The following is a 13,512-nucleotide window of genomic DNA, read 5'->3' on the forward strand; positions in this document are numbered from 1 at the left end:
GCTCTCCCTCCAACCCTCGCCCCTGGCTCTGGTGCAGTATGTGTGGACGGGGAGAGCGGCCAACTCTCCGCCAGGCTCTCTAGCAAGTTCCGCGGGTCTGTTTGTTAAAGAAAAATTCCAGTGGGTGCATCCAACACATGGAACTCAAGTACAGAAATTATATTTATCCACCCCACTGCCAAGGAGATCACATGCCCCGTGAGTCACTCCAGATGTGCTCAAAAACAGAGTCTCTCTGTGGAAGCCCGGTCCCCCAATCCCAGAGAGAGTTGGCTGAAGAGAGGTACCGATTCCTGTCCCACCCAGGACGCAGCCCTCGGCCTCCACCCTCCTCGGGCAAGGGAGACGTTTGTGCACTTCTGCAAAGGGAAGGGTGGGCAGCTCACTGTCTTCTCCCTGGGAGCGTCAGCACAGGCGTACCTGAGACGGCTGTGGTCCTACTGGGTGTGAGGGTCAAGTTCTCATCTTTTTGGAGGCCAAAATGCATTGGAACACGTTGCTGCTTCTGCTGGTGTATTACAATGCCCAGGCGACTGTGTCCCACGGGTGGAGCAGGGGTGAGTTACGTTTTACTCATTTGCTTACTTGATGCTCATTATTCTTAAATACATTTAGGAATTTGGAAGGTCATAAGCAGAGGGAAGGACATTAGAAGCCACACACCCTCCTTGTATCTCATCTCTGCCAAGTGCTTTGTGCTTGTTGACATGGTCTTCCTTGTTAGAGGGTGATGGGAAAATGACACTGAAAAAAAATCAAAGCTGCTCAAGAGAACTTGGTTGAGGTGGAGAACCCAGAGGGCATCCCTTTCTGGCATGCTGGAGAACCCGTTTCTGCTTCACAGAAGGTGGACAGATGCCCTGGAGCACCCCCACCAGCTGTGCAGCTGGTACAGACCGTCTGGAGAGCAGGTGCTGAGGTCTGCTGCTAAACAGGGGCCGGGATGCCAAAGGCCCGCTCCCTGGGGAAACTAGAGCAGAGGTTCTCGGCCTGGGCTGCCAGGATGGAGGCCTCCTTGCTGCCTCCTGGGCAGGTGGGCACACATCTCTGCAGCAAGATAGAGCTGGGCACAGTGGCAGGTGAGCACCCTGTGTGCCCCTGCTGCCCCCACGGACCCCTGCCACTCCCCACAGCAAGGAAGGGGCCCCAGCAAAGTCTTTTTTCTCACCACTGACTTGTTTCCCTGGGACGTGGCTCCTCAGAGCTAGAGGCATCTTTTCCCTATGCCCCTGGTACTGGCTCTACCTGGGTGACCCTGGCAGCACCTGAGCTAGTTAGTTTATCACTTTTAGGAAATGAGGACCCAGGAGTGCTGCCCCTGCCTCACCAATCTGAACTGAAATCTTTCCACTCTCGGAAGTCAACCGAGTTCACTTACCCAGAAAGAACTAGAAGAAGAATGGGGCTGCCTCAAGTCAGGCCAGAGGTGTTTCTAGAGCTCTGAAACAGGATAAAGAGTAGCACAGTGGCTTGCGACAAACTTCCCGTTTCTCAGGGACAGTGTCATGGAAAGAAGGAACAGCCCAAGTGGGAAGAACAGAGCCACTCGGGGAGGGATCTGAAATAGGGCACGGGGGCGGGGGGGGGTGCAAAGCCACTGTTTTTATTTTGGGTATTACTTCCTCGTGTATAAGCCTGATATCAGGGTCTTACCAGTCCTCTCAGTTGAGCTTGAAGTGCCTGTTGCCCAGAGGTAGATGCTATAGCAGTCCCCTGTTTTTGGAATCTTTGCATGTGTGTACATGCGTGCACACTTGCACACGCACTTTCCTGCTCATGAGAAGCACAAATTAGGGGGGCAGCACTTGTAAGTAGAGAGCAGAGACCTCAGAGCTGGGTTCTGACACTTACCCCTTCATCACACTGGAGAAACTGCTTCATTTGCCTGCTCAGAAGGGTTAATAATATCCCCTCTTCCTCAAACAGGGGCTGTTAGAAAGCAAAAAAGATGATTTACTAATAATACAGCTTGTAAACACTATGGCCACACCATGAGCAACCCTGCAAGGGACTCCAAGGTTTCAACTCTGCCTCTAATGGGCTGTGTGATCTCAGGCAAGTCTCTTAACCTCTCTGAGCTTTTCAGTTCACTAACAGTTATCATACTAACAATAATAAAAGTTACCCACACAGTGCTATTGTAAGGGTCATATTCGAAATGTAGACGAAAATGATGAAACGCTTGTCTATATTTTAACTATTACCTGCCAATTTTTTTTAAATGAAAATTTTTCATGAAAGAAAGTGTGAGGCTCTCAACAGGGTGTTCTGTAGCAACATCCTGGGAGCAACTACCCTATCCCACCCCCTCCTCCCTGGGAAGGTGCGTCCCTCGTAAGTTCACAGCTATAGACGCGAAGCCAACACCAACACATCTGACGGCAAGGCCATTGTATCAGACAGTGGATGCAAAGAGCTAGATCAGTGGTTCATTAGCATTCTGAGCCAGTAAATGATACCAAGTCCTTCCAACCAGCATCAAAAGTCTTCCACATAGTTGGTATTTTATTTTCATTTTTAACATTTTTTTCTAATTGCAAAAGAAATGACAATTCTTGCCATTTTTTTTAAAGACGGAATAGGAGTCACACCCAAATGAATAAGAGTTTTTCCAAATGTATCTCACCTTCATCCTTAACCCATCCTTAACCCAGCTCTACTTTACAAGAATTCCCTTGGGGAACAGCCTTAGGGTGACCGCTCCCTCTAACAATCCTGGGGGCCTCTCCTACCCCCAGCCTTCTACCTACCCACCCACTACCACCTTCCCACCCTCCTACTCCAACATATAGAAATGTAGAAATAAACCCCCAAACAGAGACTCTATCGAACAAATACGAACATTGTAACCTGATTAATCTGAAATTTTAAAAAATTAAACCCAAAGGCGAAACAGTCTGCTATTAGAACATCCTCTTCCCCACCCCGCCCCAGCCTTTCCCTAAGAAGCACTCTCTAGGATTCCAGCCTAGGAGGCAGCTTTCCAGGATCCCAGATTGCTTGTTCCAGTCCCACCAGCTTGATTAATACCAAATGACTCATCTGTGGTTAGTGTGGCCAACCCAAGGAAGCCGTGTCCACACACTCTCACACACAGACTTACAGGTGGCCCAAGTCCTAGCACACCCTGGGTTCTGCCAGAGCCCCACCTGACAGGAGATGACTAGAAAGGAATATGTATACACTCATTGATATGAACAGCTATGTTTTTGTTAAATACATATAAATTATTTCTTTTAAAAGTAGCTTTGGGACTCGGCACCTGTAGCTCAGTGGCTAGGATGCCAGCCACATACACCAGAGCTGGTGGGTTCGAATCTGGCCGGGCCTGCCAAACAACAATGACAATTACAATCCAAAAATAGCTGGGTGTTGTGGCAGGAGCCTGTAGTCCCAGCTACCTGGGAGGCTGAGGCAAGAGAATCACTTATGCCCAAGAGTTTGAGGTTGCTGTGAGCTGTGATGCCATGACACTGTGCCCAGCACGAGAGCTTGAGACTCTCTCTGTCTCAAAAAAAAAAGTAGCTTTAATAGAAAGAGCAGCCTTTGGAATTTAGGTCATTTTGGGGGTAACCATCTTGGGGTTGTGTGTGAACTTAGTGAAGAACATTCCGTGACAGAAGGGCCTGTGGCTGTGCTCAGTGAGCACTGACACACTGAACCACTGCCGGCTGCACCATTCAGGCCACCTCCATGGACACAAGCTGTGTTGGCCCTTTATAGGTAAGAAAAGTAACTGCAGGTGGGCATGAAGGGAAGTGCTCCAGACCCCTAGTTGGGAGAGGAGAGTTCGGTTTGATCCCCAGGGCTCATCTGACCTCAGGATCCCCATTCTCGTTCACCTGGTTTCCACATCTCACAATCCCTTCTAGGCTCCTCCCCTGCCCTCGGCTGTCCCAAGCTCCCCCTATGTGGTAGAGGTTCTAGCCATGAGAAGCTGGCTGTCAGCAGCTCTCTCAGAAGCTTTCCCCAGGGACCCCCACACACTGGCCGAAACCCTGGCTCACCCAGAATAGCACTGCATTTCCAAAGGGCTGGCCCAGGAGCCAAAAACTTAGTGACATCAGTAGGCTCTGGCCAAAGATCTTTCATAAATGAGATTTTTTTCCTTGCCACACCCACATCCTTTCCATAGGGTGGCTTCAACTAATTCATTAAAAATACAGTTTGGCTTGAGATGGTCTGCAGTTTGAATGCTTTCCAACAAGCTCCCTGGTATAAATGCTACGCACAGTTAAGTAGGAACTGTGGTCAGCGTTAAGTGGGAATTGTGGTCAGCCTTAACACTGTTCAGTAATGTGGAACACACGAGCCTGGGTGGAAAGAAGGAGGAGATTTTTACCCAGATTATACAAAGTCAAAGAGAAGGCTGGCTGCAAAACAAAGGCAGGTAGAATGTATTCTATAGGCAGGAAATCCCTGGAAGGGCTCAGGCGTGGGGTGGTAGGGGACAGCCTTTACTGAGGTCAATTAAAGGTAGCTTCTTTCAGGCCAGACCTGGGACTCCTCAGAGATAAAGGGAGCGTATGGTGGAGACAGAACGTCTACTTTCTGATAATTAGCCAGAACCTTTAAACTCTAGAATTACCCTGTTGAAAACATAAAGATTTTTGTAAAGTGAAATCTTTTTTTGCTGGAAAAGAATAGGGTTGAGTGAGAAAGGTAGAAAATATGTTCCTAAGGGATTATTTATCCATTTAACAATAGTATGGATGAGATGCCAGGCACTGGGAATGCAGCAGTGAAAAACAGACAAAATCCCAGACCCTTGTGAAGTTGATATTTTCTAATTTATTTAAAAACAATAGAATTTGTTGAATGGTAATAAGATAAGGAGGTTAGAGAATATAGAGACTGTTTTAAATATGGTAGTCATGAGGGGCCTCACTGAGAAGGTGACTAAGATCTGAAGAGAGAGTGAGCCATGGAGGGAGCCATGCCATCTCCTGGGGGAAGGATATTCAGGCCAGAGGAACAGACGTGCAAAGGTCCTGTGGCAGAAGCATGCTTGATAGGTGCAAAAACCGTAGGAAGCTTTGTGGGCCAAGAGGCATTAGCCAGGGGAGGAATCCAGAGAGGTAGTAAGAGGTCCAAGAACACTCATTCTATGGCGTAGAATAAGGTATTACCCCAATTTAGAAAAAAAAAATATCAAATCTTGTAGCACCTGGAAGCCATTTGCAGATTGTGCTCTGAGAAGGATGGGAAGCCAGAGAGCATTCTGCACAGAGCAGTGACATCGTCAGACTTGTGTATCTACAGAATTGCTTCAGTTGGTGTGTTAAGGGACCATGGCTAGAAGCAGAGACACCATTAGTCTGGGACCAAGAGGTCAGCAGGAATGCCAGGTCCCAGATAAATGTTGAAGGTACAGCCACCCAGTCTAGATGACTAGCTGAAAGTGGGATGTGAAAGAAAAAATCAAGAATGACACCTGAGTGCTGAGAAGCTGGGGGAGCCCAGAGATGTCGGGGGAGACTCTATGCCCGCGAGTGTATACCTAGGGGTTGGGGATGGGGTAAAAAGAAACAGCTATTACTAACCCAAAAGGCGAGTGCAGTGGGCAATTGGATAGAGAGACTTCCAGTCTGAAGCTCTGAAAGTCAGTGAGGAAGGGAGTGAGGCTAGAAGAGCCTGAGACAAGGCCAGATGCCTGGGATGCGGAGAGGGAGGCGAGAAGGAGGAGCAGCCAGCGAGGAGGGATTTTTTTTTTTTCTTTTCTTATAAAGACGGAAGCAGCAGCAGTGAGTTTTCACACTGCTGTGAAAGATCCAGCAGACAGGGGAAGGTTAATGGTGTAGGAAAGAAAAGGGTGAACTGCTAAAGTGACATCTTTATAGGGGACTTCGTGCACACATGGAAAGGCTGGCTCTAGTTAGGAGCACAGACACGGCAACAGAAGAGAAGTCAGCGTGTGGGGTCAGAGGCAGGTAGCCGGCTCCAGGAGAGAGCAGACACATGAAACTGTTATCTGAGAAAGCGGGAGGGTCCGAGAGACCAGGAAACACGGGTGACTGCTGGCAGCACTGACGGGCCAAGGTGAGGTTGGTGCCCATGAACGTGAAGTGAGGCCCCACACAGTGAGGTTTTCCTCAGCCCCCGCCAGGTGCACAGGCGCAGGTGTGGAGCAGGCAGAGTTGGGTTGTGCTTTTGCCAAGTGACTGCAAACATGAGTCATCCTACGGACTGTCCAGACTGGCCTCGCGTACCACATGATTATAAGTCAAAGCTAGACGTTTTTTGAATGTGATCCATTTAAGAATATATTTTATATTAAATGCATTCATTCACTAATAAGTAACTACACTGATTCTTCCTGTTGTTATTCAGAGGGGAAGACTGCCCAGTCTTCAGGGGGATGTACTGCAGAAGATAGCATTGTTCACCCTATCGGTCAGGTTGGCTTTGGAGCCTGGGAGATGTGGATTTTAATCCCCCTCATACCTCAAACAAACTGGGTGGCCTAAGACAATTTCCTTTACTTCCACCTTTCTTCCTCTGTAAAGTGGGAAGTTAATACTTAACTCACAAGTGCAAAGCACACTGCCTGGAGCGCAGTGGGGACTCCTGAGCTCCTAAGCTCCTGAAGTCCATAGCTTTTGTCTGAAGACCAGAAGTGTCTCTCGACAGAAGACACAGGCAGAACATGATACGACACATGAATCACAAACTCGGGGTCCAGCTCCTGGACTGACTGAGTCCACGTGGCTTGACCTTAACCAGAGAGTTGGCTGCTGGCTGATCTGGCAGATCACAGACATTCACTTGTGTCCAGGATAGTCAGGGAGGAGATTGCTATTTGGCTTCCTCATCCCCAAACCAGCCTGTGCAGCAGACACACTGAGTGGCCCTCAGGGACACATTCACATGCTGAGGTAGCACCTACCAGGCTAGGCGTGGAGCATCAAGTGGAGAAGGGAGAAGGCAAATTGGCCCAATATTACACCAAGCAAAGGGTACACAAAGCCAGTGATTGTCTCGGTGTGCCGGCGGCCCCTCCTGCTGTCTGCGGTGTCCCCACCTGCTTTCAGAGAAGCCTCTATCAGAAGGGCCTGGGTGTGAGGCGCCCTCAGACCACCCTCCCGCAGCCCTGTGCAGACCATGCTGAGCAAAGCAGTGTACTAATCCTTCACAGAGAGCAGGGAGCTGAACTTAAAATGAACTCCATAAATTTGAAGAATCGGATGGAAGGGAATGGAAGGAAAATCAGCAAAGCCTGAAGCCTCTCCAGGGCTGTTGTTTTGTTTTGTTTTGTTACTACTAGTTTTTTTTTTTTTAATCATCCCAAAATATATATTGAGACCACAGTTGGAGCACTGCATGATGAAGAAACCGAGGTCAATCTGCCGAAACCTAAACCCATTTGCTCTCCCTCCCCTCTCCCTCCCCCCGCCCAGCTGGCTGTCCAGACAACACTGCAGGGTGACACACAGCAAGATGGGGAATGGACGCAGAGCTCAGGAGACAGGGAAGGAACACCACGGGGCTCCCAGGAGAGGCTTCCTGGGGGCAGCAGGGCTGTTGTTCTGAAGCTGTAGGTGTGAGTCTAGTTTCAAGCTTTGCACATGCACATCTGGGAGTTGGTCAGCCCTTGTTTCAGCCTTTGGAGTTTCTGGCAGGGTCCAGCGCTCATTACTGGCAAGACCAGCTTGGAGTGACTGTGCATTTCTTTTTACCTCTGCGTTCTAACGTTGACAAGAGAAAGCTGTGTCTTGCCCGCCATCTCCAGCATCAACATGATTTATCCTCTCTAGATCTCTCCTCACTCAGACCTGGGCAGCTCTGGGCCACTGAGATGTCCACTCCAGAGCTGGCTGCACTCTGGTGACAGAGGGGACATAAACGCCCTGCCCTGCCCAATGCACAGGATCAAGGCAGCTACAGAAATGTGAGAGGCAAGTGGATGGATTAGGTGGGGGGAGAGGGACTCATCTTTAAGGTTCCTGTGCTCCCGCACATACTTTCTAAAGCAATAGCTGTGTCCCTCGACTACAGGCTATTCTAACAATCTCCACCAAACTATTATTCCGTAGGAGAACAATGGCTATTGGAAATGACAAAATGCTCACTCTCGTGCTCGGCTATGAATCAGGAAGCGTTTTCTTCTCGGCTCCTTGGGAACCAGGGCTCCACCTGGGGCAAGCCTGGTAGAGGAGTGCTGCTGTCCACAGGGAAACAATTGAGTGAAGGAAGTCTGGGTCTAGGATGGGAATAACTTCCAGGGAGGTGGCCACAGGAGGTCTGAGACTACAGGGAGCAGAAAGGACCCCCCACCCCTGACAGTCCCTCCCTAAGCCCTTCATCTGCTGGGGGCTGAGTCATTATGGGTTTTGGTTTGGCTTAGGGGGAAAATATCCTTAATTTTGCAATAAAAGAGAAATTCTGGGAGCAGAATTAAGGAAGTAAAGTCACTCTCAGATCCCAGCCTGAGAAGGAGGTCTCATCTACCTTGGTCACACCTTGACAAATACCGGACCAATGACAGTTTCCTCTCCTACTAAGAGGAAAGAGAAGGCAAAGTATGTGCCCCCTTTGTGCTTTCCACCCCATGCCTCTGAGAACACGATGTCCTTGGTCTTTTGAATGAGCTTGGAATTGCTTTATGGTAGGAAGGCTCAGAATTGGATAGCACGGTGGTTATTCTCCCTGGCTGCTCATTGTGATCTTGTGATCACCCAGAGCCACAAAAGGTCCCACAGGCTACACTCCATCCCCAGAAATGTCCACAAATTGGCCCGAGATATGACCTTTCGCATTTGGGTTTCTGAAAGCTCCCGTGCAGTTGTGACCTATCATCAAGGCTGGAAACCATTGGTCTACCCGAGAGTGGCCACACAGTGGGTACAGTGGATTCTACACAACCTCAGGTCAAGCTCTGGACAGTGCTTCTCAACCTCATGAAGCTTTAAAAAAAATCTTAATGTCTCCCTTGCCCCCTAGTTCAATTAAATCAAAACTTGAAGCTGGGTCCCTTGGTATAAGTGTTTAAAACCCCTGAAGAGATTCAAGAGATTCTAATGGTTTTAAAGCACTAGAGTACAAGACACCTCTGTATCCTCAGCTGCTCCTAAAACTATAGGCAGAACCAGTGGTTGAAGAGTAAAGGCTTCCTCAAGCCCTAAAGTCTATGATTCTGCAGGAAACTGGGTCTTTTATCACAAAGAGAATAAATTCCTCTAAAATGCTGGGCTGGGAAATACCCTCTGAAGTTCCCAGGCTCCTTCCCCAGGACTGGCCTGAGGAGGCAGAGCTGGTCCATCTGCCGGTCAAGGCCTCCCGCAGCATAGTAAGGAGGTCAGCCAACTGCCATGCCCAGTGCATGCCCCTGATGCCGGCCAGGCTCTGCTGGGGGGCACAGAAACCTCAACCCACATTTACCCCAGTCCTCGGGGAGTGTGTGGCATTGATCATTCATGAGTTACTGAGATGGCAATATTACAGTAATACTATATCCCATGGGCTTTTGCTAGAAGTGGGAGATTCCCACCAGTGAGTTTTTCAGGAAAGTCCTTTTCATTTTTTATCACTTCTGATGGAAACCCTTACGTCATTCCCTGCCTTCTTTACCAGAGTGCATTGAACATAATTTGATCCTTGCTCAAGGGCTCAAGGGCACCATTGTCAACCGGCAGAGCTGTCCTTTATGGTCATGCAAAGTGTGCTCACACGACTTCCAGGGGTGCCACTCCCCTCCCAGTCTCAGATGTTTACAGTTATTTCCCCAGGTTTTTAAGAAAATCACAATCAAATGTCTTGAAGAAGCTGCACCTTCCTCTGTCAGTGGCAGAGGGCTGTGGAGCTGGTCGGGACTGTTTGCCCCTAACCTGACACGCAGAGACCTGCACTTAATAGTGATCCGTCACTCCTACACTCTGATGCTCTGTCTTCTCCCTCGCGTGTCCTCAGCCGGTGCCCAAACCTTGCTAGCCTGTGTGCTTCTGGGGACCCATCCGCCTTCCCCCAGCTACACTTCTGCATGTAAACACCAGGAAACAACTTTCTCCACTGACTTTAGACCAAACGTGTTTCTAAATCAGCCAACCCTGAGGGGAACCCTGAGGGTGGCCACCTGGTCCCCAGGGCTGTGCCTTGCGCATGCTCTTCCTCTACATTGTCACCTGTGTTCAGATTCTTGGCAGCTGTATTTACGATGGCTGGGGTAGCCAGGAGTCTGATCTTGTGATAAAAGGGATAGGAATAAATACCTCCCAGCACCTCCTACTGACAGAATAAAGTGCTCAGATGCGCAGTACTATAAGGGCACGGTACTTCTGGGGGATCCACTCGCTACATTAGAAGCCTTCTCTTTGCTCACTCACTTCAGTGTTGCTTCATTCTGCTTTGCTTTAATATAAACTCCCAGGCATATACACTTTCTAAACTTTCTCACGTGGTTCTAATAAGCAGCAATTTTGAAACCACTGGTCTAACACACCTGAAAGCTTTCTGGGACCCATGGGCTGGCGGGTGTCTGTCATCTCTGCCCACCCTGAGTCAGTGGTTTTTAAGGCCCCCTGGGCACCTTCCAGGTGACCCGCAGGAGAGGCCAGGGCACACCCAGCAACCAGCGCTCACGCTTCCATTTCTTCCAGCTGTGCTCTTCCCTGCTGCCCACCGGCCCAAGCGGTCGTCCTCCATGCCACTGAACCCCGTCCTGCAGACCTCCCTGGAGGAAGTGGAGCTGCTCTATGAGGTAGGCAGAGGGGACTGTGGTCTTTTTCGGAGAAGGAGGAGTGAGCCAACCCCCTGGACGTGAGTGGCCCCTGCTGTGGTAGGACATGGCTGAGGCCAGGTGAGGCAGGTCACAGAACCCCACTCATTCCAAGGGGAGGTATTCCCTGTCCTGTTCTCCATTCTCATGTGCTATAACAGGGAGTGATGGCATTAAGAGTTCACTCCAGGCCAAACCAGGCATTAAGATGGGCCCACCGGCACGAATCCCAGCACCCAGGCACTGGAGAGTGGCCATGTTCCCAGGCAAAGGCTCTGAGGCAGGACTTGTCAGTGGTGACCAGACAATGCCAAGATGTTGCCTGGGGCCACAAGTCCCTGAGGCCCTGCATGCTGCAACCGCCCAGCTGTCTGGCTGCCCAGATAACCCTGCTCAGCTTCTGGAAGCGCTGGGCCTCTCCACAGGCAGCCTTCCTCTGCCTGTCACCCCATATCTCTGAGACCCCACTCCTCCCCCAAACCACAAGCAGGAATTTCCTGAGGTCACTTGGTTCAGTTTGCTGGTACAATCCCAGGCTCAAGAGCTGAGCTTTCGTCCTGGGTCTGTGCACCGGCTGTGCACCCTTGCCTAAGTTACTGCTTCTCTCTGGGCCTGACTTCCCACAATTACAATCTCCAAAATTCCCCCGCAGCTTCACCAACCCCCAACTCCACGCACCTGGACTGTATGGTTAATTAAAAAACAGCTGCTGCACCTGCACAGTTGAGCCAGGGAGGAGATTTCAAATTCTGCCTTGGGAGCAGAATGGAAAAGTTGTAGCCTTTGCCTTGAATGTGGGAGTCATATAACAGACTTGTGTTTTAGAAAGATGGCAGACAGCAGCACAGAGGGTGGATCAGAGCCAGGAAGATGGAGACAGACAGAAGAGGCAGGATTTGGAGAAACTTATTAGTTTCTGGCTATGAGCCTGGTCCCACGCAGGGATGGGCATGACCGACCTGACCAGGTGAGAGGTGAGGGCAAATCTCTGTATCCCACTTAGGTCCTAGCACAATTCTCTGCCTCCTTCAAATTCCCAGCCTCTGCTTTAAAATTATCTGAAATAGTCAATTTGTGCCATAGAAGACGTTTAGTGGGTGTGAGGGAGAAAGGGAAGAAGGTATCTATCTAAGATATTAGAAACAGGAATTAGTTACTTCAATACTGGCTTTGTACCAGGCACCATATTAGACTTGTCCATATTTGTATTAACTCTCACAATATCCCACTGAAGTGGACGTTGCCATTAATCATTTTTACAGAGAAGGAAAGTGAGGCTCAGAGAAGGTAAGTAAGTCATTCAAGGTTGCACAGCAAGTGGGAGAGACAGGCCAGAGGTTCAAAGCAATGTCCACAGCCTCTCCCTAAGTGATACATGGATGATGACTATAACTGTGTCCTCAGCAATGCCTGGCTTCATGTCTTTTCCACATCCCTTGTTTCTCACCAGTTCCTGCTGGCCGAACTTGACATCAGCCCTGACCTGAAGGTCTCCATCAAGGATGAGGAGCTCGCCTCCCTGCGGAAGGCCTTGGACTTCCACACTGTCTGCAATGACGTGATTCCCAAGCGCATTCCGGACATCCGCAGGCTCAGTGCCAGCCTCTCCAACCACCCTGGCATCCTCAAGAAAGAAGACTTTGAAAGGACAGTCCTGACCCTTGCCTACACGGCCTACCGCACAGCCCTGTCCCAAGGTTATCAGAAGGACATCTGGGCCCAGGCCCTCATCAGCCTCTTCCAGGCCCTGAGGCATGACTTGATGCGGTCCTCACGTCCTGGAGTGCCTCCCTGAGAGCCTGGCCCAGACCAGGGGAGCAGGGGCCAGCATGCACAGTGACCCAGAAAGTCTTCATTCTCGACTCCATCTACAGAGACCAGCAAAAAAACACGCACCACCAACACAGTGGCAGAGACACAATCAGAGTAGCCCCGATTCTCCTTTGCCCCTTGTAGCTTCCTGGTAGACACATCATGCCATCAGGTGACCTGGGCTGGAAGAAAGGGCTGCAGTGGTGATCCCAGATGCCTCCAGAGGCAGAATGTGTCCCCGGCGACGTGCAGAAATGCAGAAGTCTGAAATACGCCATCAACACAGGGTGATTGCTACACACACCTGAAAGTGCCAACAGAGAGAGAGGAGGCAGCATAGGGGGTTGGGCATGTCAGGAAGATGGGGCACATGTTTCTTTGATCCTAAGGGACCAAAGTGCTAGGCTGAATGAACTTTTTTTTCAGAGGTTCTCTAGCAAATAGAAACTAACTAGAGCTATACCCAAACAAATATATTATTAGCCATGGATACATTTCTTGACTTTTCCTAAAGCCACGAAGAAGAATCAGTTAGAAAATCAGTAATTTTATGACCTGTATGTCTTAACCCTTCTTTTCTGAAAACTGGTCTAACATAGAAGAAAAATTGGAAGGGTCCAGTTCCAGTCATGCCATGTCTTTGAACAGAGAAGCTCAGCTAAGGCTGAGAGGGTCCTCCCAGTGAACGAGGTGCTCCCAGGCCCATGCCTGGCTGTCTTAATGCTAAAATAACCCTTACAGCATCATCAGAGAACTAAGTGCTCCAAATGAAAACAATTTTCAGAGGGCAGAATTCTACTCTTTCAGATACCAACATTTTCATTTTAGAAATATTGACTCAACATCTGTTTATCTTATATATGTGTCACACATGCCGTAAGATTTTATTTAATCTCGTAAAATAATCATTAGAAATATTCTAATGAAGGAGTTGAAAAAAAATCTCTAAAATTCCTTCTATCTCTGAAATTTCTGCAATCATTTGACTG

General features: G+C 49.3%; 1 protein-coding gene across 1 annotated transcript; it reads left to right on the top strand.

The window, feature by feature from the left end:
* The first annotated feature begins 348 nt into the window (after nucleotides 1-348).
* Nucleotides 349-12,506, top strand: FAM180A (family with sequence similarity 180 member A). The gene is made up of 3 exons (XM_003791595.3): nucleotides 349-557; nucleotides 10,593-10,693; nucleotides 12,162-12,506. The coding sequence occupies exons 1-3, from the start codon at nucleotides 482-484 to the stop codon at nucleotides 12,504-12,506; spliced, it is 522 nt and encodes a 173-aa protein (XP_003791643.1). The 5' UTR covers nucleotides 349-481.
* Nucleotides 12,507-13,512: the final 1,006 nt, after the last annotated feature.

This window comes from Otolemur garnettii, unplaced genomic scaffold (assembly GCF_000181295.1).
Source record: "Otolemur garnettii isolate 467f Iridium unplaced genomic scaffold, OtoGar3 scaffold00049, whole genome shotgun sequence".
NCBI lineage: Eukaryota > Metazoa > Chordata > Mammalia > Primates > Galagidae > Otolemur > Otolemur garnettii.

Bases quoted from the DNA above. Each gene is read 5' to 3' on its own strand.
- FAM180A (XM_003791595.3), top strand. From the start codon at position 482: ATGCATTGGAACACGTTGCTGCTTCTGCTGGTGTATTACAATGCCCAG. The intron at 558-10,592 runs GTGAGTTACGTT...CATTTCTTCCAG, and splicing joins GTCCCACGGGTGGAGCAGGG to CTGTGCTCTTCCCTGCTGCC. The intron at 10,694-12,161 runs GTAGGCAGAGGG...GTTTCTCACCAG, and splicing joins AAGTGGAGCTGCTCTATGAG to TTCCTGCTGGCCGAACTTGA.